General features: G+C 43.7%; 1 protein-coding gene across 8 annotated transcripts in view; it reads left to right on the top strand.

Moving 5' to 3' along the window:
- Positions 1–25,710, top strand: part of agap1 (ArfGAP with GTPase domain, ankyrin repeat and PH domain 1) — a 138,271-nt gene extending 112,561 nt beyond the window's left edge. For 6 of the 8 annotated variants that reach the window (XM_037762524.1, XM_037762523.1, XM_037762525.1 and 3 more), the window contains 4 exons: positions 1,956–2,046; positions 2,122–2,344; positions 19,020–19,275; positions 19,736–25,710. In XM_037762524.1, the coding sequence (XP_037618452.1) occupies positions 1,956–2,046; positions 2,122–2,344; positions 19,020–19,275; positions 19,736–19,945 (780 nt within the window). In that variant the 3' untranslated portion in view covers positions 19,946–25,710. The remainder of the gene's footprint in view (positions 1–1,955; positions 2,047–2,121; positions 2,345–19,019; positions 19,276–19,735) is intronic. The other 2 variants (XR_005205885.1, XR_005205886.1) reach the window with 2 other exon arrangements.

The raw sequence follows: 25,710 nt of genomic DNA, 5'->3' as shown, positions 1-25,710 counted from the left end.
TGAGCATAAACCAACATGTTATACGAACTTAAACATGAACAATAAAGTTAAACCGTCACCATTTAGAAAAAATCTACTCAAGGTCTACTTACTATCATTTTCCACGGCTTTCAGTAGCATCTCATGGTCTTCATCTGTTGGCTATGAAGTCAGCGCCGTCGTGCAACTGAAAACATGAGCATAAACCAACATGTTATACGAACTTAAACATGAACAATAAAGTTAAACCGTCACCATTTAGAAAAAATCTACTCAAGGTCTACTTACTATCATTTTCCACGGCTTTCAGTAGCATCTCATGGTCTTCATCTATCGGCTATGAAGTTAGCGCTGTTCTCATACAACTTAAAACATCAAATTAAATCCTCAACATTAAAAAAAAACATCATAACTCAAGGTCTACTTACTAGGGATTTCCACGGCTTTCAGCAGTATCTCATGGTCTTCATCTGTAGGCTTAGCTGTCATGAAATTAGCACTGTTGTGGTACAACTAAAATCATGAGCATAAACATTACATCTTTCTTTTTGAACAATGTTTTGACAAAAAAATAAGAATAAATATAAAAGAAAGAAAAGAAATATAAAAAATTAAAATAGATATATTAAAATTAAATTGAAAAAAATAATTGATAAAATAAAATAATAAGAATAAATATAAAACATAATAAATATAAATATATTAAAAATTAACGACATGATAACAATTACATTCTGATTACATTACATTTTTGTATTAATAAATAAATTGAAGTGTTCCAGATGACATTAGATCAGATGTGATAAACAGGAACAGAAGCTTTAAATACACAAACACGGACTTTCATTCCCAGAATTACAGAGTATAATTACTGCGTTGCCATTTTCCACCTGAACACCTGAACACAGGATGCAGCTCCGAGTCCTGTTGACGCCTCCGGCTCTCTGCCCCCCCCCACATCACCCCTCCATTAGTTTACTGTTATTCCTTCGTTGGTCCACATCAGTCGGTTCAGTCTGAAACAGCAGCGACGACGTGAGACTCATATCAGGAAGAGAGTCTACATCTAAATAAAATACAGAAAAATGTTTGTCACAGTTTCTAAGAGCTCAGTCCAAAACATAATATTCAGTTTACTGTCGTTAAAGACGAATAAAAACTGTTAATATTCACATTTTAGGAGCAGGAACCAAATCATTTTTGGGCGTTTTTGCTTAAATGATAAATTGATTATTTGTCAGTCGACTAATCGATTGTTTCACGTGATGTTTTATCTCCATAGCAATACTGATAATCAATTAATTGTCATACATTCTTTGGTTTCTGCTCGTTTATTTAATCTTTGGATCAAAAGTCCACGTTGGTCTGGTGTGTGAATTTATTTTATTCATTTATTTTTCATTATTATTTTTATTTTATATTGATATTTAATTTTTTTATATTTATTATTGATGTTGATTTTTTTATTTTATTATTATAAATTGTATTATTATTATTATTTTTCTTCCCTTTTTTAATGTTTTTGAATACTTAGTTTGTTATTATATGATTTTATATATATATATATATATATACTGTATATACTGTATATATATATATATATATTTATATATAATACTTTATTTGTTATCATTAAGGTTGTTGTAGGAAGGAAATAATATAAAAAGCATAATTAAAAAATAAATAAAGTCCACATGTGTCTGATGTGTGAATTGATTGTATTCATTTATTTGTTTTTATTTATTTTATATTCCAGTCTTTTATTTATTATTTATTTAATTTTCAATTTATTTATTAATTTATTTTTATTATTTATTTAATTAATTAATAATTTTTGTTATTTAATTTCTTTATTTATTCCTATTCTAATTCTTATTATTACCATTTGTTCTTTAGTCGTATACTTGTTAGTCAGAGAAAGCATCAACGTATTAACGTTCTCTTACTCATTAATAAATCTGTTTTGTTTGGTTCAGTCTCGTCTGACCAGCCAGACGGAGGCCATGGCTCTACAGACCATCAGGAGTCTCCGTGGTAACGGACGCTGCGCCGACTGTGAAGCACAGAGTGAGTAAACGCCACTAACGTCAGTATGAAGTCCGCTTGTTAAACCAACACTAATGAAATGATGTTTGTGTCCAGACCCGGACTGGGCCAGTCTGAACCTGGGGGCCCTGATCTGCATCGAGTGCTCGGGAATCCACAGAAACCTGGGAACCCACCTGTCCCGGGTCCGCTCCCTGGACCTGGACGAGTGGCCGCTGGAGCTCATCAAGGTCATGTCTGCCATCGGCAACGAGCTCGCCAACGGCGTGTGGGAGGCCAACGCGCAGGGACGCCTGAAACCGGCGCCGGACGCCAGCAGGTAGGAAACACTGAAGGAACTGAAGCTGTCAGATAAAGGTAGTGGAGTAGAAGTACAAGTACCTCAAAGAGTACTAGAGTACAGGTAGTATGAGGTAGTATGAGGTAGTATCAGGTAGTATGAGGTAGTATCAGGTAGTATGAGGTAGTATCAGGTAGTATCAGGTAGTATGAGGTAGTATCAGGTAGTATGAGGTAGTATCAGGTAGTAACAGGTAGTATGAGGTAGTATGAGGTAGTAACAGGTAGTATCAGGTAGTATGAGGTAGTAACAGGTGGTATGAGGTAGTATCAGGTAGTATCAGGTAGTATGAGGTAGTATGAGGTAGTAACAGGTAGTATGAGGTAGTATGAGGTAGTATCAGGTAGTATCAGGTAGTATCAGGTAGTATGAGGTAGTATCAGGTAGTATGAGGTAGTATCAGGTAGTATGAGGTAGTATCAGGTAGTATGAGGTAGTATCAGGTAGTATGAGGTAGTATGAGGTAGTATCAGGTAGTATCAGGTAGTATGAGGTAGTATGAGGTAGTATCAGGTAGTATCAGGTAGTATGAGGTAGTAACAGGTAGTATGAGGTAGTAACAGGTAGTAACAGGTAGTAACAGGTAGTATGAGGTAGTATGAGGTAGTAACAGGTAGTATCAGGTAGTATGAGGTAGTATGAGGTAGTAACAGGTAGTATGAGGTAGTATCAGGTAGTATCAGGTAGTATGAGGTAGTAACAGGTAGTATCAGGTAGTATGAGGTAGTATCAGGTAGTAACAGGTAGTATGAGGTAGTATGAGGTAGTAACAGGTAGTATCAGGTAGTATGAGGTAGTAACAGGTGGTATGAGGTAGTATCAGGTAGTATCAGGTAGTATGAGGTAGTATGAGGTAGTAACAGGTAGTATGAGGTAGTATGAGGTAGTATCAGGTAGTATCAGGTAGTATGAGGTAGTAACAGGTAGTATGAGGTAGTATGAGGTAGTATCAGGTAGTATGAGGTAGTAACAGGTAGTATGAGGTAGTATGAGGTAGTATGAGGTAGTATCAGGTAGTATGAGGTAGTAACAGGTAGTATGAGGTAGTATGAGGTAGTATGAGGTAGTATCAGGTAGTATGAGGTAGTAACAGGTAGTATGAGGTAGTATGAGGTAGTATGAGGTAGTAACAGGTAGTATCAGGTAGTATGAGGTAGTAACAGGTAGTATGAGGTAGTAACAGGTAGTAACAGGTAGTAACAGGTAGTATGAGGTAGTATGAGGTAGTATGAGGTAGTAACAGGTAGTATCAGGTAGGGGGCGGTGTTTCCTGTAGACGGCGGTGCTTGTTCCTGTTGTTTTGTGGTCTACAGGGATCCTAACAAATGGGTGAACTTTAGCGTGACGTTGGTGTTGATCAGTGTGTACCTGTGTGTGTGTGTGTGTGTGTGTGTGTTGGTGTGTGTTGGTGTGTGTTAATGTGTGTGTGTGTGTGTGTGTGTGTGTAATTATCGGCCGCTGCAGCTCTGGGAAGCCAGCAGCCATCATAACAAATTAGAGCTGACTTCCATCCGCATAAAGATCGACTTCCCCGTCCTCCCCCTGCTCTCACCCCCCCGACGCTCATTAGTCAACAGAAGCACCTTATAATTACTCCCCACATGACCCCCCCCCCCACCCCCACCAACACAACACAACACACTCACAGTGTACACAGATATACTCACACACATTCACACATTAAACCCAACAGAACACACTGAGAGCTACTAGCCTGTCTGTACTCTGGTATGTCTGTAGTTGAGTCCGTTACTGACTTCATCCAGCAATGTCTACGTCATAGACTGAATACAGGAAGTGGACGTAGTCAACCATTGGTTTTTAGACTGCTGTATTGAAGCCTCCAGTTCCACATTTCGTCCGTCTCCATCTTGGTTTTTGGTTGTCTCCAATTTGGTTTTTGGACGTCTCCATCTTGGTTTTTGGTTGTCTCCAATTTGGTTTTTGGACGTCTCCATCTTGGTTTTTGGTTGTCTCCAATTTGGTTTTCGGTCGTCTCCATCTTGGTTTTCGGTCGTCTCCATCTTGGTTTTTGGCCGTCTTCATCTTGGTTTTTGGCCGTCTCCAATTTGGTTTTTGGCCGTCTCCAATTTGGTTTTTGGTTTTCTCCAAATTGGTTTTTGGTTGTCTCCAAATTGGTTTTTGGCCGTCTCCAATTTGGTTTTTGGCCGTCTCCAATTTGGTTTTTGGTTGTCTCCAATTTGGTTTTTGGCCGTCTCCAATTTGGTTTTTGGCCGTCTCCAAATTGGTTTTTGGTTTTCTCCAATTTGGTTTTTGGCCGTCTCCAATTTGGTTTTTGGTTGTCTCCAATTTGGTTTTTGGTTTTCTCCAAATTGGTTTTTGGTTTTCTCCAATTTGGTTTTTGGTCGTCTCCATCTTGGTTTTTGTCCGTCTCCATCTTGGTTTTTGGACTTTTTCCGTCTGTTGTCGTCTCAGAGCACAAAGACGCTTCATTCATGTGGAAAAATAGTAAAATTTTACAGCATTTTAATGCTGTAGAACACAGTAAAACACAGTAAGACATAGTGAGACACAGTAGAACCCAGTAGAACCCAGTAGAACACAGTAGAACCCAGTAAGACACAGTAGAACCCAGTAGAACACAGTAGAACCCAGTAAGACACAGTAGAACCCAGTAAGACACACCCACGGTGGGTATTGACGTGCCATTAGCCGTCCTCCATCAGACCACTAATGCTTTTATTGTTGCTCATGTTCCTTTTCTTTCTGAATGTGTAGCATGTTTCCTCCTGAAGAGATTAGAGATTAGAGATTAGAGATTAGAGGAGGAGGTCAATATTATCTCAATTAACCCGCGCCGCTCCGCTGCAGCTCCATCCCCCCCCGCTGCCCTGTCGATAGTATTCATCAGTCCATTCCTTAAGTGGCTCGCTGCTCGCCGTTTCCCTCCCTCCATCATTCCTCTCCTCCTCTTCCTGTCTTCTTTGTGTTGCTCTCCAGCCATCTCTCCATTTATTCTCTCCTCCGTCTCTGGCTGTCTCCGGCTATGGTTCATCCATTTTCATCTTTCTATGCACATTTATTAAATTCATGCATAAAGAACTCCTAAAGGAAGCCAATAGATGCATATATTAAAAAACAGCAGGTTTTATGGATGCATGTTGACATTACAACACATGCACCTGCACCCTCATCCTTATATATACATATTTATTTATATTCTTTATTACAGGAGTTAACATAAATGTACATTTGTTTACATATGTTGTTCATACGTATATCATTCTTACAATGTTTACACATTTTATAGGGAAATGGTAAAAATTATAGTCCATTTGAAAAAATTAAATAATAATAGGAATAAAAACAAGAAAAATATAAAGGATAAAACAACAACACAAAAAAAAACAGAAAAAAATAAATAAAAAGAATAATAACAGCCATAAAAACAAGGGAAAAGATTAAGGATAAAAAAAACAACACAAAAAACAATAAATAAATAAAATAATAACGTGAATAAAAATAAAGAAAAATATTAAGAATAAAAAACATACACAAAACAAGAAAAAAAATAATGAAATACATATATATATATATATAGTAGGGCAAAGTGAACACGATAACGTGTTAACGCAAATTTAACGCATTAACGCAACTTGTGATTTTCAGGTTTTTAAAGCGAGAGTGAAGATCCTGGTATCATAGTAAACTATAAACCTGATGAATCCATCGGTACCAACATGTCAGACTACTACTACCACTACTACTGGTGTCATAGTAAACTATAAACCTGATGAATCCATCGGTACCAACCATGTCAGACTACTACTACCACTACTACTGGTATCATAGTAAACTATAAACCTGATGAATCCATCGGTACCAACATGTCAGACTACTACTACCACTACTACTGGTATCATAGTAAACTATAAACCTGATGAATCCATCGGTACCAACCAGGTCAGACTACTACTACCACTACTACTGGTATCATAGTAAACTATAAACCTGATGAATCCATCGGTACCAACATGTCAGACTACTACTACCACTACTACTGGTATCATAGTAAACTATAAACCTGATGAATCCATCGGTACCAACATGTCAGACTACTACTACCACTACTACTGGTATCATAGTAAACTATAAACCTGATGAATCCATCGGTACCAACCAGGTCAGACTACTACTACCACTACTACTGGTATCATAGTAAACTATAAACCTGATGAATCCATCGGTACCAACCAGGTCAGACTACTACTACCACTACTACTGGTATCATAGTAAACTATAAACCTGATGAATCCATCGGTACCAACCAGGTCAGACTACTACTACCACTACTACTGGTGTCATAGTAAACTATAAACCTGATGAATCCATCGGTACCAACCATGTCAGACTACTACTACCACTACTACTGGTGTCATAGTAAACTATAAACCTGATGAATCCATCGGTACCAACATGTCAGACTACTACTACCACTACTACTGGTGTCATAGTAAACTATAAACCTGATGAATCCATCGGTACCAACCAGGTCAGACTACTACTACCACTACTACTGGTGTCATAGTAAACTATAAACCTGATGAATCCATCGGTACCAACCAGGTCAGACTACTACTACCACTACTACTGGTGTCATAGTAAACTATAAACCTGATGAATCCATCGGTACCAACATGTCAGACTACTACTACCACTACTACTGGTGTCATAGTAAACTATAAACCTGATGAATCCATCGGTACCAACCAGGTCAGACTACTACTACTACTACTGGTATCATAGTAAACTATAAACCTGATGAATCCATCGGTACCAACATGTCAGACTACTACTACTACTACTGGTATCATAGTAAACTATAAACCTGATGAATCCATCGGTACCAACCATGTCAGACTACTACTACCACTACTACTGGTATCATAGTAAACTATAAACCTGATGAATCCATCGGTACCAACCAGGTCAGACTACTACTACCATTACTACTGGTATCATAGTAAACTAGAGAACCTGATGAATCCATCGGTACCAACATGTCAGACCAGCTGGTCATGAAGGAGGTTAAATAACACTCTGAACTGACACTACATTTTAACTCTTCCATCTCTTTCGAGTCCTTCATTGTTTGATTATGATGGTCGTATTTTAAATGTCATCGTTTCTCCTCCTCCGACGTCCGCATCTTATTTAGTGAATTAAATGATCATCCAGAGAACAAAACCTATAAAACTGTTGAGTTCAGTCATTTACAACAAAGATTTAGTGTCTGTGAACAAATAAAAACATTATGATCTCAGCCGTCAGTCAGACGGTCTGAACTGTAAACTGAACATGTAGAGCGTGTAGAGTGTAGAGCGTGTAGAGCGTGCAGAGCGTGCAGAGCGTGCAGAGCGTGCATAGCCTATACAGCGTGTAGAGCGTGCATAGCATGTAGGGCGTGTAGAGCGTGTAGACTGAGCGTGCAGAGCCTGTACAACCTGTACAGCGTGTAGAGCGTGCAGAGCGTGTAGAGCGTGCATAGCCTGTACAGCGTGTAGAGCGTGCATAGCATGTAGGGCGTGTAGAGCGTGTAGACTGAGCGTGCAGAGCGTGTAGAGCCTGTACAACCTGTACAGCGTGTAGAGCGTGCAGAGCGTGCATAGCGTGTAGAGCGTGCATAGCATGTAGCGTGTAGAGCGTGCATAGCATGTAGAGCGTGTAGAGCGTGCATAGCATGTAGCGTGTAGAGCGTGCATAGCATGTAGAGCGCGTAGAGCGTGCAGAGCGCGTAGAGCGTGCAGAGCGCGTAGAGCGTGCAGAGCTCGTAGAGCGTGCAGAGTGTGCATAGCGTGTAGAGCGTGCATAGCATGTAGTGTGTAGAGCGTGCATAGCATGTAGAGCGCGTAGAGCGTGCAGAGCGCGTAGAGCGTGCAGAGCGCGTAGAGCGTGCAGAGCTCATAGAGCGTGCAGAGCTCGTAGAGCGTGCAGAGCGTGCAGAGCCTGTAGAGAGTTTACAGCGTGTAGAGTGTGCAGAGAGTTTACAGCATGTAGACTGAGCGTGTAGAGCGTGTAGAGCGCGCAGAGCGTGTACAGCGTGTACAGCGTGTAGACTGAGCAGTAGAGGGGAAATCAAACCCAACACGTTGCAGTGGACGGTTTGGTTTTAAAACATAACTTCCTGTTCCTCCATGCTCTCTCTCTCTCTCTCTCTCTCTCTCTCTCCCTCAGTGGGAGGGAGGCGTGGAGGCTTTATGACAGCTTTATGGAGTCCCAGCGACGCTCTATGAAATGATATGTAGACGCCGTGTCACCGAGGTTACGTTCACTCAACGCTCGCCACCGCCGCTGCTGCTGCTGCTGCTCCGCCTTAAATCACCACCAGAGAGACGTCAACAAGCAGCTGAACATACGAGCTCTAAATACACTTTAATATATAACAATGAATATTAATAAAGTATTTTAGTATATCTACTTTTACTAAAGTACCTTGAGTACTTCTCTCCTCCTCCGTCCAGCTTTATTAAACACGTAATAGAAGGTATTTTGTCCGGGCAGTGTTTCAAAAATCACAAGTTGCGTTAAAGAAATGAGTGGCGTTTAAATGAATTTGCGTTGTTATCGTGTTTACTTTGACAGCTCTACATATAAATACATATATATATATATATATATATATATACATATATAAGAAATGTAACGGCATTAACGTCAGTACTTCAGAGGTTTAAATGTGTCTTATCAGTTTAAACATCCAGTCAGTGATGCTGCAAACTGAGCAGAGAGACGCATAAAGAGGCAGAAGAAGAAGTGGCGGTTGAGGTATGGCGTCTTTGTGGAGGCGGCGGGAGGGATGTGAGGGATGGGGGAGGAGGGGGGGGAGGCAGAGAGAGAGAGACGGGGGGGGGGGGGGGGTGATGGATGTTAAAATGCCTTCCTCCCCTCGTGGTCTCTCAAGTGAGTAATAGAGGCCGAAATTTCATTTTGCAAGTGGCTGATTTAATGATCCAAAGGGTAATTAATGGCCTGATTATCTTAATGTTAAATATGGCCAGCAGCAATTACACTGACCTCCTGTCTGTCAAGGTCTGGCCCCCCCACCCCGCCTCCCAATTAGGTCCTGTTTGGAGGTTCAGGGAGGGGGGGCGATGGAGAGGAGGAGAGAGGAAGAGGAAGGGATGAAGGATGGAGGTTTAGGGATGGGGAGAAGAGGAGGAAGAGGATAATTTGGAGGGACGGATGTGAAGAGAGGAAAAGAAAAGCAGAGAAGGGAGTGATGAAGAGGAAGAGGAGGAGGAAGAGGAAGAGTGTTCAACACCTCCACATCTTCCTCCTCTCACCCGGAGGGAGAGATGGAGAGATCGCACCTCTCCTCCGCCGCGTCCAATGAGATATGTGACAGGTCCCCGCCGTCTCCAACTGTTGTCATCATCTCTTTATCTTGGTGGTGGCGGCGTCCCGGCGGAGCGGCGGTGCGTCCGCCCACAGCGACGGCCGGTCCAGGTCTCATTAACGTCAGCCGGTCTCAGGAGGGGGACCCTGTCGCCGCTAATCGCTTTCAGCTCGCCGCCGAACGTTCAGCGCCACAATGCCTCATTATGAAGAGAGATACTTGTTGACAAGCTTCCCCTCGCAGTGGTGGAGACACGGGGTGGTTACGGCGTGGACGGACGCCAAACGGCGTCGGCTCTGTGGCGCCAGAGGGACCCCGAACCACAAAAAGACTCCAATCCTCTAAACGTTCCCATTAACCTCTGGCTGCCCCGCGGTCGGCCGTCATCACCTCGGCTGGCGCGGTCGCCCGGTGCCGCGCCCCAGCTGATGCCACCGCCGAAGGGGCTGCTAAGTTTGGGCGCGCTGCCCGTCGCGGAGCGCCCACGGGGGGGCTCGGCCGGCGCTGCTGCGGCACCCTCGGTGCCGGCTTCTCGGCGCCGCGGCTCATTGTTTTAATTATCTGTCGAGTGGCTGCGTCAACACCAGCACCCGGGGCCCGCTCAGCGGACAGCGAGTGACAGCGCTGCTAATCCGGCCTCCTGGCCGCCGGACGGGGAGGTGGTCGGTGGCCATGTGTCTCCGTCCCCTGGGCCTCCCGTGTCCTCAGACTCCCACCCGTCTCTCACGCCAACCGCTGACCTTTGGCGGTCTGTCGTAGAGCATCTTGGCCTGGTGGCGTTCACATCTGAGCCATGAATGAACCAAATCAGAACCAAAGACAGTCGCCGTGTCGGAGGAAACCTGCAGACGGCGTTTGACAGAAGAAATGTAAAGTTATGGCTTCATAGAAGCAGGTCAGTCTCCGGTGGATGTGGTGGCGTCAGCGGGGGTCTGTATGGTGGCGTTAGCTTTAGCGGGGGGGTCTGTATTGCGGCGTTACCTTTAGCGGGGGGGTCTGTACGGTGGCGTTGAGGTTGAGGGTGTAACGTGAACAATAGGAGGAGGTGGATGTGTCGGCGCCGCGGCTCCACACCTTAATTAGACAGCAGAGAAATGAGCAGGAATCTAAAGGATGAGCATGAAGCGCTTCGTACTGCTGCCTCGCCGCCGCTGCCTCACCGCCGCCGCAACCGCCACCGCCTCGCCGCCACACACTTAACAGCGGCCCCCACATGACAAATGCTCGTCCAGTAATAATTCAGCAGCAGGTCTGTCGGCGCTGGGAGCCCGGAGAGGTGAAGAAGAAGAAGAAGAAGAAGGGCCCTTTATGGGAACAGATTAGTCTCGTCTCCCCCCCCCCCCCTCCCAGCGCTAACAGATTTAAAATTAGACCGGGGGGGTTTTAATCTGGACCGGGGGTGCAGGTGCGGCGGCCGTCCCGACACGGCGGCGGGGATTGGGCTCAAGGGAGCAGATGGAGGCGGTAAAGGGGCCCCCATCACATCACCACATAATTACCCCCCAGGGTCAGAGGCAGGGTGGGGGGGGGGCGGTTCATCCTGATACCCATAAACCCCCCGAACCCCTCCGTCCTGTGATCATAACACTGATTGGACCGGTGTGACTTCAGATGGACACACGTCTGCTGCTGTCGTTAGGGACATCACTGAGACCAGACTGAAGACCAGAGCTGATGTTTAGACTTTAGGATTCTCTTTATTAGAATATTTGTATCCAAATATCTGGATATCTATTTTGCGATGATATTGTTGGTACTTTCATAATATATTCACACGATGATATGTTTGATAACTAATCCTGAGTAATGTTGATATAATGACGGAGTGGGTAGAACAGCTGGAACAGTCTGATCAGTCCAGAACATGACATCACTTCACTGTAATGGAGCCTTTAAACCACTTCTGATGTATCACCAACCAAAAGACCAAAAGACCAGATCTAGTCTCACATCACCATTTCAATATAATATTCATATTATTGCCTTTCTTTCGGACATCTTACAGACTGTTTTTCTGACATTTTTCGGACTTTTTTCTGCACAATTTTCGTATATGTTTTGGACATTTTTTTGGACATTTTCCAGACTTTTTATTTTGGTGTAAAACTAGCAGAATAATAGCACATCCGGGACGTTATTCTGAAACATTCCTGGTTGTAACTTCCAGTCGCAGATCGTTTCTAATAAATCTGAATTAATGTCCACACGATCCTTCATGTTTAGAAATAAATATATAAATAATTCTCCATCAGATCAGGCTTGTACTCTACGTTCATGCCTGTATATACAGTATATAAATATATATATATATATATATATATATATATATATATATATATGTGTGTGTGTGTGTGTGTGTGTGTGTTCAGATTGAGATTGAGCCGAAGCTCCATTTCATCCGTTAACTATCTGATCTCTGCCATCATCTTCTTCTTCTCCATTATTATCTGCTGCCCCCCCCACCCCGGCCTGCATGTTAACCAGCGCACACACACACACACACACACACACACGCACACGCACACACACACACACACACGAGCCACCACAGAAGAAGAAGAAGCCTCCTGACAGGCCAGTATAATAATTGGCTCCTATATTCTAATTCATGTGTAAAAGGGAGTTCTTGATTAAATTAGTCCTAATAGACCTTATTTTGTACATGACTGCCTCGCCGCTGCCTCGCCGCTGCCTCGCCGCCACCGCAGACTCGCCTAACAAGCCCTCCAATTTACTATTGACATTAAGCCGGCTGACACGAGCCAATCACGGGGCTGTGCGTGGCGTGTCACGGCGGCGAGGAGGTTCTGTTAATGCGCGGCTAAAAGCACAAAGTAAATGCACATTGTTTATGCCTGATGAGTCATCACGCTAATCATGAAGAAATACATAACAGGAGTCCGGCCGGCCTCGCCGACGGTAAGATCCCCCCCGCCCCCCCTCCCGTCCCGGTGGCTAATTGGCTGCTAGAATAAAGAACAGGGAGGACGGGGGTGGAGAGCGTGGACTTGTCCTCGTGGGTTCTGCGTAATGTGTTTGGATTGAATGGGTTCACGGAGAGCGGCGAGCGGCTGGTCAACATTTGAGACCGTCAGACGCTTCACTTCAGGAACGTCTCCTCTTTTAGTTTAGGGATTACTCACTCCTTTCCTCTCCACTTCACTCGTTTCCTCTCCACTTCACTCCTTCGTCCTCACGCTTCATTTAAAGGAGAATTCAGTGAAAACAAGAACATTTATCACAGATTGAACGAGTAAATACTCTACGTACTCAACGTACTCCAGGTACTCTGATTACTCTAGGTACTCTGATTACTCTGGGTACTCTAGGTACTCTGATTACTCTAGGTACTCTGGGGGGATTATTGAGCCGTCGTCGTGGACAGAAGATGAAACTCTTGAATGAGCTGAAGCACCAACGTTTGATTACAAATACAACCCAATAATACTCAGTCTGCAGCAGTACATGTACAAGTACATGAGTACATGAGTACATGAAGATACGGATACTCAGAATCACAGTATAAATACTTTATATTATTTGGCATTTTGTGTCCGTTCCTGTTTTTGTCATGGCCCACGGGCCGAGTTATGACAAATTGGGGGCTCGTCCGGGATTGAACCCGGGACCTCTTGCAAAAGTGGTTGCAGGCAGCAGGGGCCGTCACATTCCTCCTCTTCTTCTTCTCCTTTCTCTTCTCCTTCTCCATCTTCTTCTTCTTCTTCTCCTTCTCCTTCTTCTTCTTCTTCTCCTCCTTCTTCTCCTTCTTCTTCTTGACTCTAGTTAGTCTCTGATAAACTCCATCACTTCTCTCTTCCTCCTCTTTCTGGAGGAATTCTGTCGTTCCTGAATCTCGTTTTTCGTTCTTGTCTTCCGTCCTGATCGTGACAACATGATGTGACATCCTGTCCTGAGGGACTCTGGACCAGGACCCCCCCCGGACCCCTCCGGGACCCCGATCCGACATGTAGACAGCTAATTATCCGTTAATCTGGACGTGACCTCGGATCTCTGCTCGTCTAATTGATCACATCTCTTCTTCTATGGTTTCACCCAGAGATCATTCCTCCACCTTTCCTCTCCTCGTTTCCATCGTCTCTCTGTCTGTGTCCGGTTTAACCCCTCCGTCTCCGTCTGGTCCAGTCTCATGGCTGATTCAGACCCCCCCTCCGCCTCCCCCATACCTTTCTCTCCCCCCCCACACCCCCCCCCCTCCCTTTAATTATCTGTGACTATCCGAGGGCAGCTAACGACCCGCTAGGAAAGGCTAATTGATTTCTTCTCCTCTTCTTTCCTTTTGTCTTTTCCTTCCTGCTCCAACCTTAACAGACAAGACGGGATCTAAAACTCCTCACCACGTTAGAGAGACCTGGTCCCCGTTAGAGAGACCTGGTCCACGTTAGAGAGACCTGGTCCACGTTAGAGAGACCTGGTCCACGTTAGAAACTTGGTCCCTGTGATGGAGAAAACTGGTCCAAGTTAGAAACCTTGGTTTTTGACCGTCTCCATCTTGGGTTTTGGACATCTCCATTTTGGTCTTTGTCCATCTCCATCTTGGTTTTTGGTCGTCTCCATCTTGGTCCCTCTGAGAGATCTGGTCCCTGTTAGAGATCTTGTCCCCGTGAGAAACCTGGTCCCCGTTAGAGATCTGGTCCCTGTTAGAGATCTGGTCCCCGTTAGAGACCTGGTCCCCGTTAGAGACCTGGTCCACGTTAGAGCTCTGGTCCCCGTTAGAGACTTGGTCCACTGGGTGACTGTGTGACAGTGATTCATCTTTAAATGCCCATTAGCTGGGGCAGCTAGCTGATGCTCTTATCCACGCTCTATCTATCTATTAATCTATTAATTAGAGGGCTAATTAGGCCAGAAGGGAAGACACTGACACCGTGTCCCTCTGACCCCCCGGTCTCCTACCGCTCATTACCTCTCACTCTGTAATTAATGAAGGCTTTAACAGCACTGCGTTGGCTGCTGCAGCTCAGCTCCACGCTGGAGAATCCTTCATTCTGTATTTTAATGCTTTAAGTCACATGCAAACATCACGTGTTAGGATTTTATTTTGAAAGGATTTTCAAAGGAGGAAACCCAAGTTTCAGGTTTCAGCTGGAAGTATAATGTTTATATCTAGTCCCTGTTTCTTCTTATGGTGATGATGATGATGATGGTGTGATGATGGTGTGATTGTCGGGGTGTGTGTCGGCTTTCAGCTCCATGTTTAGAGGTCGTGGTCAGATGACCCGGGGGGGGGGGGGGGGGGGGGGGGGGGGGGGGGGCTAGTGGTCAGCTGGTGGTCAGATGACCCAACAGGAAGCTCAGTGTGTACGTAAACACACCGGACAAAGCAGCCAATCAGGGGGAACGTCCACACACACACACACACACACACACACACATGTACACACTGTGGCGTCTACTGAGCTCAAACAACAGACAGGAAATCAGAGAACCCCCCACCACCACCACCACCGCCGTTTCTATGGCAACCACAACACAGCAGCTGATGAGGCTGTCAATCAACAGAAACATCATCACGCTCTTTTATTTACTTAATTTAGTTTAGGTTATTTAAAAACACATTTAAAGGCCTTTTTTTTATATAATGTCTTTTTACTTTCACACACAACGGGAATATTAACGGCAAAAAAGTGAGAGTTTTTTTCCATTTTTTGAGCTTTCGTATCGTGACTAAAGGCGTCAACCAATCACGTTGTGAGGAACGGGTCGAGTTGCGTCTATATTTATGAAACAACAACACGGAGGCTCCGAAACAGGACGGCAAACTTTATTACTCCTTTCAACCGTGACAAAGATCCACTCCTCCCCTTCTTACCTTTCACAATAAAAGCCCTAGACATATAATATTAAAGCATGTGTCAATTTCCGCTCCAGTCTTTTCAAATTAAAACTACATAGTTAGGTTTAGGAAAAGATCGCAGTTCGGGTTTGAATAACTCCGGAAAGTGGCATAACTTAAGTACGGAAGTTATGTGACAAATAAACGTTGACTTCCTGCCTCACACGGGGCACCAACATGGGTCTCCTGGTGAAAGTCGGGTGTTTTTAGATCCACCTCGTTAGAAACGGACGCTTGGTCAGGAACTCCTGGAAAACAGTGAAAATATAATATAATATATATAATATAGTGTGTGGAGTAAAGATGACAATAGAGACAGTAGAGACAGTAGAGACAATAGAGACAGTAGAGACAGTAGAGACAATAGAGACAGTAGAGACAGTAGAGACAATAGAGACAGTAGAGACAGTAGAAGTGTGTTTGTTTCCTCTGGCTGGTGTCATTTTATCATTTAATCTAACTGACTGTGCGTGTGTGTTTAATTATCTACCCAGCATGCCTTGCTGCTGGAGTGCAGCACACTTTGTCTAATGGGATGTGAAAAGGGACACACACTCAGATTAACACACACAGTGTGAGTGTGTACATTTAGTAGACACATGTTAACGCACACTGTCACACACACACACTGTGTGGTTAATTAGTGCCATTAGTGTGTCCGCTGTCCAGAGATGTTCAGGACTCGTTAGCTCCTGATGATGTTTACTGCAACAACACAACAACACAATAAAACACACACACAACAACACAACAACACAATAAAACACACACACAACAACACAACAACACAATAAAACACACGACAACAACACAATAAAACACACACACAACAACACAACAACACAATAAAACAGTTCAGTTTAGACTGAGTGAATCATATTTTCCCTTATCTTAACTGAGGAACGTAGTGAAACAGAACGTAGTGAAACGGAACGTAGTGAAACGGAACGTAGTGAAACGGAACATGGTGAAACGGAACATGGTGAAACGGAACATGGTGAAACGGAACGTAGAGGAACAGAACATCGTGAAACGGAACGTAGTGAAACGGAACGTAGTGAAACGGAACGTAGTGAAACGGAACGTAGTGAAACGGAACGTAGAGAAACGGAACATGGTGAAACGGAACGTAGAGGAACAGAACATCGTGAAACGGAACGTAGTGAAACGGAACGTAGAGAAACGGAACGTAGAGAAACAGAACGTAGTGAAACAGCACGTAGTGAAACAGAACGTAGTGAAACAGAAGGTAGAGAAACGGAACGTAGAATGTAGTGAAACAGAACGTAGTGAAACAGAACGTAGAGAAACAGAACGTAGTGAAACAGAACGTAGTGAAACAGAAGGTAGAGAAATAGAATGTAGTGGAACAGAACGTAGAGAAACAGAACGTAGTGAAACAGAACGTAGTGAAACAGAACGTAGTGAAACAGAAGGTAGAGAAACAGAACGTAGAATGTAGTGGAACAGAACGTAGAGAAACAGAACGTAGTGAAACAGAACGTAGTGAAACAGAACGTAGAGAAACAGAACGTAGAACGTAGTGGAACAGAACGTAGAGAAACAGAACGTAGAATGTAGTGGAACAGAACGTAGAGAAACAGAACGTAGTGAAACAGAACGTAGTGAAACAGAACGTAGAGAAACAGAACGTAGAACGTAGTGAAACAGAACGTAGAGAAACAGAACGTAGAACGTAGTGAAACAGAACGTAGTGAAACAGAACGTAGAGAAACAGAACATAGTGGAACAGAAGGTAAAGTGGAACCTTCAGTTCTTTAAGTGTATCTTCACACGGCCCTTAGCAACAGCGTTGGCGGGGGAAGGCATGCGTTTCCTGGGTCCTCACATTTCCTCCTGACCCCCCCCCCACCGCTGAGCTCACTCACACACACTCCGTTCACACCTCCAGGCTTTGTCCGGGGGCTGTGGGCCGTAGTCCTGCCCAGCCTCCCTACTCTCTCTCTGGGCCGGGGCAGGAAGGGAGAAGCCCCCGGGACATTCCGTGATGCTAGCTGCCGCCGCCGCCGCCCACCACACCCCCGACAACACACACACACATATATATACACACACACACACACACACACACATTAACACATTAACACACACACTGGTCTCCAGGAAGAGAGTTAATGAGATTCTGCAGGTTCACTCCTCTTTTTTACTTTTTCACTTTTCGTCTCATCTTCTTTTCCCACAGTTATATCTCCCATCATGCATCTCTTCCAAATAAACCCCACAGGGCGAAGAAGTCCTGATTCTGAGACGTTTTACTTTTATATAAACCTTTATTTTAATCAAGAAAACGACCAAACACATCTACCGTTTGTTTCAAAGTTGTCATATTACAAAACTCCAATTAGAAAAGTCAAGATTTAAGTCAGATTTAAGAGTAAGTTTACCTTTAGTACTCAGATTTTTTTTATTACCATCCTAAATGCATTACTCTACACAAGCGCACTTATGCGTCAATGAAACAGCAGTATAAACCCAAACAGATGTGCATTAAAACATGGACATTATAGAGACATACTGTATAAGATGTCCCGCTGATCCTGTGGTTAACATCAAATAAAAGAAGCTCACGTTGTCAAATGTTGCTTCAAAACACAAACAGCCGTAGTACAAAACTCCAAAGAATCAACCTGTGAGGAGTCACTGTTGTGTCTCGTCTCCATATCCCCCCCCTGGGGGACGTCGGGGGGGGACAGCTCAATACCCCCCCCACCACGGAGCCTGGACTAATCCCAGCAGCCTGAATGAGCTGCTGTTTACATGGAGGGATTAGAGCAGATTAACACCATCAGATCTGTGGATTAAACAGATCAGCAGTTCATGACTCTCCATCGGTGAACAATGTGTGTCCACGTCCCGCTCCGTCCCCCTCCGTCCTCTGTGTCTTATTTTACACCATTTAGAGACATCACACAATATGCAAGCCTTTGTGTCGTCTATCGTTGTACAGTGAACATCTTTGTGTCGTCTATCGTTGTACAGTGAACATCTTTGTGTCGTCTATCGTTGTACAGTGAACATCTTTGTGTCGTCTATCGTTGTACAGAGAACATCTTTGTGTCGTCTATCGTTGTACAGTGAACATCTTTGTGTCGTCTATCGTTGTACAGTGAACATCTTTGTGTCGTCTATCGTTGTACAGAGAACATCTTTGTGTCGTCTATCGTTGTACAGTGAATATCTTTGTGTCGTCTATCGTTGTACAGTGAACATCTTTGTGTCGTCTATCGTTGTATAGAGAACATCTTTGTGTCGTCTATCGTTGTACAGTGAATATCTTTGTGTCGTATCGGATCCTCTGAGCTTTATATTATATTATATTATATTATTATTATATTATATTCCAGACCAGAACAATCAGAAGTTTAGTTTCTGATGGACAGGAAGTTTCACTCAGCCCTCGTCTCTGTTTGTGCGTCCGTCAGGGAGGAGCGGGAGCGCTGGATCCGGGCCAAGTACGAGCAGCGTCTGTTCGTGGCGTCGCTGCCGACCACCGACCTCTCTCTGGGCCAGCAGCTGCTGAGGGCCACCGCCGAGGAGGACCTCCGCGCCGTCGTCCTGCTGCTCGCCCACGGCTCCCGGCAGCAGGTGAACGAGACCTGCGGGGACGGGGACGGACGCAACGCGCTGCACCTCGCCAGCCGCAAGGGCAACGTGGTCGTCACGCAGCTGCTCATCTGGGTAAGAGTGACATCATCACACCTGGGTAGAGGTCAGAGGTCAGAGGTCATGTAGTCTGAGATGAGGGAATACTTAAATGTCTTTTTTTTTTAACTTTCAAGTGGATTTTATTGTGAAACATCTGGACAGGAAGTGTTGAGTTTAGCTTTAACGCCAAATGAAACAACTTTTATTTATTGTTATTGTTAGAATACATCCTTATAATTTATAATAAATATTTTAGGGCTGTCAATCAATTAAAATATTTATTTATTAACAATTTTTTAATTTATTTATTTATTCATTTATTTTTTTGCATTTATTTTCTATTTATTTTTGAATGCATTTATTTATTTATGTATTTTTGCATTGATATTTCTATATATTTCTGCACTATTGAAAAATAATATAAAATAAAATAAAAAATAAATAACAAAATGAATAAATAACTAATGGATTCTGATGATTCTCTCTCTCTCAGTACGGCGTGGATCTGATGGCGAGGGACGCCCACGGCAACAGTGCGATGGCGTACGCCCGGCAGGCCAGCAGTCAGGAGTGCGTGGACACGCTGGCTCAGTACGGCTGCCCCGACGAGCGCTACCCGCTCATGGCCACGCCCAACCTGCCGCGCCGCAACACCAACCGCAACAACAGCTGCAGCAGCGCCGGGAGCGCCGCGCTCATATGACTCTAACAAACCCCGACTTGGGAGAGCTTTTATTTTGGGAACCACTACCATGCGTCGACTCGCCCACCTCACCTGACAACCGCCGCCGCCGCCGTTAAGACTGATTAGAGACTGACGGCGGCTCGGCGCTGACGCTGCTTTGGAGAAGCATGGTGGGAAATGTGGACCGTCGTCGAGCTCAAAAAGACGTCGCCGGCTCATCAGAGCTTTTTTGGGAATTAATCACGTGACTTCTGACAACCAATGACGGCCAGTGTGACGCTGTAGTGACATCATACCTCATCATAATCCAACACTACGAGTCCAATCTGTCTCGCCAAAACATATCGGCGTCTCTGTGAACACGTAACGAAGAAAACTGTGAGACACCACGAAGGAAGCGAGAGTCTTCGTAGCATGCCCATCATCATCATCATCATCATCATCATCATCATCATCATCACGTTATGACCTCCAGCGTCACTGTCTGACCTTTATTTCATGAACTCTGTGAACTCTCCGGCCTTTATTTAGTTTCTTTTATTAATGTGAAAACTATCTCGATGTTTAAGAGGAAAAAAAACACTTAGAGGTAAAAACAGAAGAAGTGTGATAGATCGCATGTCCTACGCACTTCCTGCTTTGTTCTCCTTTCATTTAAGGCTTTCTCTTCCTGACTGTGTATCCTGTATCTTGATGTGCGTCGCCGGACCAATCGTTAAAGAGGAGGTCGTTTTCTGGATGTATAAAGTCATTAAATGTACAGAAGCTCTCACCAGGCTCAGGGACCCGGAGACTGTCCACCGGCAACACCCCCAACGTCCTCAAACCACAGTTAACGCCGTTCTCACTTCACTCCGTTCACATTTAGAACAAGTCCAACTAATTCAGAAAACTATAACGTTACGTTACGTTACGTTACGTTACGTTACGTTACGTTACGTCACGTCATCAAACAATCTGCAGATTACTTTCTCCATTGACATTAAGATGACATCCAGATGTGGGAAGGTTTACAGTCAAAACTGAGTCCAGATTTGGTTCGGTTTTGAGTCAAGAACGAGTACAAAAGTAATCTTGTTTTGAGTGAAGACTGAGTCCAAAAGCGATTCCAAATGTGGTCTTGTTTTGACTCAAAACCAAGTCTGAATTTAGGCAAGTTTGAGGTCAAGATGTGGCTACGTTTTCAGTGTAGAACGAGTCCAAACGTGGTCTTGTTTTGAGTCAAGACTGAGTCCAAACGTGGTCTTGTTTTGAGTCAAGACTGAGTCCAAATGTGGTCTTGTTTGAGTCAAGACTGAGTCCGGATGTGGTCTTGTTTGAGTCAAGACTGAGTCTAAATGTGGGCAAGTTTTGAATCAAAAGCGATTCCAAATGTGGTCTTGTTTGAGTCAAGACTGAGTCCAGATGTGGGCAAGTTTTGAATCAAAAGCGATTCCAAATGTGGTCTTGTTTTGAGTCAAAACCGAGTCTGAATTTAGACAAGTTTGAGGTCAAGACTGAGTCCAAACGTAGCCAAGTTTTGAGGTCCAGATGTGGCCACGTTTTGAGTCAAGACTGAGTCCGAATGCGGTCTTGTTTTCCGTCGAAAAATTAGTCCAGATTTGGTTAGGTTTTGAGTCAAGACCAAGTCCAAATGTGGTCTTGTTTTAAGTCAAGACTGAGTCCAAATTTAGACAAGTTTGCGGTCAAGTTTGGAGTCCAAATATGGTCCAGTTTTCAGTCAAAACGGAGTCCAGTTGTGGCCTTGTTTTGAGTTAAGAATGAGTCCAAAAGTGGTCTTGTTTTCATTTAAAACAAAACAAATTCATAAGAAAGAAAACTCTCCATAACCATAAATATAACGTTACGTATAGTTTTTCTTTATTAAACAATCTGCAGATTAGATAGTTGGATTCAGACTATTTATTTATTGTAAAGAGAAATGAGAGTTGTGATTATTTGTCTTTCTATGTTGGATTAATCTGAACTGACTGAATTGAGAACATCTTAACCCCCGAAGCTGATTTACATCCCGGTGGAATAACGTTTAATTGAAACTGTCCTTGTGGTGAATTTTATTGTTTTAACGTGTAAAAAGTGGAATAGAAAAAGGAAGCAGCTACACGGAGCGAAAAGGGAATTCATCTGCTTCTTCTTCTTCAGGTTTTTAATTCATATAATCTGCTGTCAGCTCAGACAAATCAGTGATTCCGTTACGTGAATATGATACCAGTAACATCGTGATTCTGTTAAACTCTGTTATGTTGCTTCAATGAGCTCTCACCGAGTTCCCTCCAGTCCCGTCCAATCAGACAGTCTCCCTGATCTGCTCAGCGAATCACTAAGAAGGGCTTCTTCTTCTTCTTCTTCTTCTTCTTCTTCTTCTTCTTCTTCTTCTTCTTCTTCTTCTTCTCTGGTCTCCTTGTTGTAAATAATCTCTCTCTCTCTGTCAACAGTGTAAATTAGAGAACACAGGAAGTACTTACTGTACGCCGGGATGTCGGGTTGCACAGTGGAAGTGATTTATTCTAATGTGTGTTTCAGCATGGACTGAATATGTTTGGGTTCGTCCAGGGCAGGAAGTGAAACTATTGCAGGTAACGAGGCGTCTAAACCAGTAAACCGCTGGTTCCCAGAAGGCGTCTAAACCAGTAAACCGCTGGTTCCCAGAAGGCGTCTAAACCAGTAAACCAGTGGTTCCCAGTAGGAGTCTAAACCAGTAAACCAGTGGTTCCCAGAAGGCGTCTAAACCAGTAAACCAGTGGTTCCCAGAAGGTTTCTAAACCAGTAAACCGGTGGTTCCCAGTAGGTTTCTAAACCAGTAAACCGGTGGTTCCCAGAAGGTTTCTAAACCAGTAAACCAGTGGTTCCCAGAAGGTTTCTAAACCAGTAAACCGGTGGATCCCAGAAGGTTTCTAAACCAGTAAACCGGTGGTTCCCAGAAGGTTTCTAAACCAGTAAACCGGTGGTTCCCAGTAGGTTTCTAAACCAGTAAACCGGTGGTTCCCAGAAGGTTTCTAAACCAGTACACCGGTGGTTCCCAGAAGGTTTCTAAACCAGTAAACCGGTGGTTCCCAGAAGGTTTCTAAACCAGTAAACCGGTGGTTCCCAGAAGGTTTCTAAACCAGTAAACCGGTGGTTCCCAGAAGGTTTCTAAACCAGTAAACCAGTGGTTCCCAGAAGGTTTCTAAACCAGTAAACCGGTGGATCCCAGAAGGTTTCTAAACCAGTACACCGGTGGTTCCCAGAAGGTTTCTAAACCAACACACCGGTGGTTCCCAGTCCCAGGAAATCTTTGCAGAACTACGATTACAATCTGAACGGTCACAAGACAGTTTACAGTGAAATATCCCCAAAAAACTTAAATCTAGTCCGAGATAATTCAAAGTTTTGAGAACAAGTCAAGACCGAGTCCAAATGTGGTCTTGTTTTGAGTCAAGGCTGAGTCCAGATATGGTTGAGTTTTGAGTCAAAACAGAGTCCATATTTGGTTCGGTTTTGAATCAAGACTGAGTCCGAATGTTGTAAAGTTTTGAGTCAAGACTGAGTCCAAATGTGGTCTTGTTTCGAGTCAAGACTGAGTCCAAACGTGACTTTGTTTTGAGTCGAAACCGAATCCAAATCTGACCTTGTTTCGAGTCAAGACTGAGTCCAAATGTGGTCTTGTTTTGAGTCAAGGCTGAGTCCAGATGTGGTCTTGTTTCGAGTCAAGACTGAGTCCAAATGTGGTCTTGTTTTGAGTCAAGACCAAGTCCAAATGTGGTCTTGTTTTGAGTCAAGGCTGAGTCCAGATGTGGTCTTGTTTCGAGTCAAGACTGAGTCCAAATGTGGTCTTGTTTTGAGTCAAGACCAAGTCCAGATGTGGTCTTGTTTTGATTCAAGACCAAGTCCAAATCTGGCCATGTTTTAAGTTAAAAAGTTTGAGGTCAAGGTTTGAGTGAAAACTGAGTCCAGATGTGGTCGAGTTTTGGACCAAGACCAATGAAACCAAAACAGTTCTCATTGGGTATTAGCTTCAGCGAGTCACGAGCCAAAAAGACCGGGAACCACTGGTGTAAAGATCCACTTTGAATGAATCACCAAGGTCACGGGTTCATTTCAGGTGTTGTCACATGTAGACAAAGTTGAAACCTTTCTCACCCAGGTGACGTAGATTTGACGCTAACTGACCAGGATTGTCGGGACGACGGCTCTTTAACCTGGACCTTTTGTTAGGGATGATTTGTACCTTCGACACTATGCTGAGCGTCGGCTGCTCGTCTCTTTGCTCTCTTTACTGTTTCAAACTTTAAGGTCAAAGTTGCTGCAGAGGTTGAGGAGCAGCTCTCAACCCGACTGTGTATCCAAGCAATATTCATCAACACATCCATCACTGTCGCGTCGTAACGCCATACGCAGACATCGCTGCAATATCGCCATCAAACCACCAACGCTCTGTTTGTAGAAACAAAGAGCTAAAAGAAACATTTTCCTACGTACGCCTCTTTTTTTTTTTGTTTACACGCCTGCCTTTACGTTCCTGATTTCGTCCAACCTTGTATGTGCCAGTCATCTCCAAGATGGCGTCCCGTAAATACTAAACCGAGAGGTTTGACCGCAACTTGTGTTTGATTATATTTTATGTTTTTATATCCGACTCGTCCTGCGGCGGGACGGGACAAAGACGTCCTTTTATTTATGACAGAAATGCACTAAATCTGATTCAGTTCGTCTTTTCCACTACAGCTTTTTTTCTTATACAACCTTGAACTGATGTATTTCTCGAAGCGGCGGTGGCGGCGGCGTCTCCAGGCGGTTTCCTTTAGACGAGTTTGTGCTCGTTTTATAACGGCATCTAAATTCTGAGAAATTCTAGTCCCGTGTATTTAAATCCACGTGAACAGAGAAAGCTCAGTAACATCTGCTTTTAAGTGATTGTACGCACCAGAATAATGTGCCGTGGGGTTAACGATAATGCTAACTGCTAGCTAGCAATAGCATGGCAGCAATTTCTACTTCACTGCTTTAACTGCTACGTTATCTGTGTCGCCGATGCTAACTTCACTACTTTCCCCTTATTTGAACGCGCTCTTTGGTATCCTCAAAGCTAAAAAATGTTTAGAGAGTAGAAGCATCCTGTTAAGCTCCGGTTGCATTTTGCAACCAGTTAGCTAATCTCTGTAACCTCATTTCCGCCAGTAAAAAAGATCCTATAACGACTTAGCATCTCGAAATACTAATTGAGATGCCAAGTAATTATTTTGAAGAAATTTCTCGCCACATTGTCGGACAACAACGCGGCACAGTATATATTTGCTAGCGGCGTTTAACGCGGATGTTTCAACCTTTACACTATAAACAAGCGAAGCCGCCTGCTTGTTGATAAATCACGTCTGCATTAGCGCTAATACTTCGGCTCACCACCTCACCTGTACATAGACGTCAAACTACAAAACAAAGAAAAAGAATCGACTCGGTAAAGGTCAATGTTTGGTTTGTCTGGTTGTGTTACCTCTTGTAAGCCCCGCCCACTTTATTTATAAACGAACGCACCCCCGTGAGGAAGACCCCGCCCCCTTCTGAAACCTGTTTTTGTATATTTTTCTCCGACCTCTGAAGTCCATCCGGGTTTTATTATTATGATTTATCATCCAGACACATTATTGTTCTTGTTATTCTAATTATTATTATTATTATTATTATTGTTATTATTGACTTTCTGTTGGCTGTACAGTACCGTTGTTGAAAAATTCTACTTAATACAGAGTCTTCTACTGTAATGTGTCTCTTTTCAATAAAGATGAGAATAATGCTTCTTAATATAA

The sequence above is a fragment of the Sebastes umbrosus genome, chromosome 24 (genome assembly GCF_015220745.1).
Source record: "Sebastes umbrosus isolate fSebUmb1 chromosome 24, fSebUmb1.pri, whole genome shotgun sequence".
Lineage (NCBI taxonomy): Eukaryota > Metazoa > Chordata > Actinopteri > Perciformes > Sebastidae > Sebastes > Sebastes umbrosus.
The sequence above is the reverse complement of the archived record's forward strand: the minus strand, read 5'-3'. Positions and strand labels throughout refer to the sequence as shown.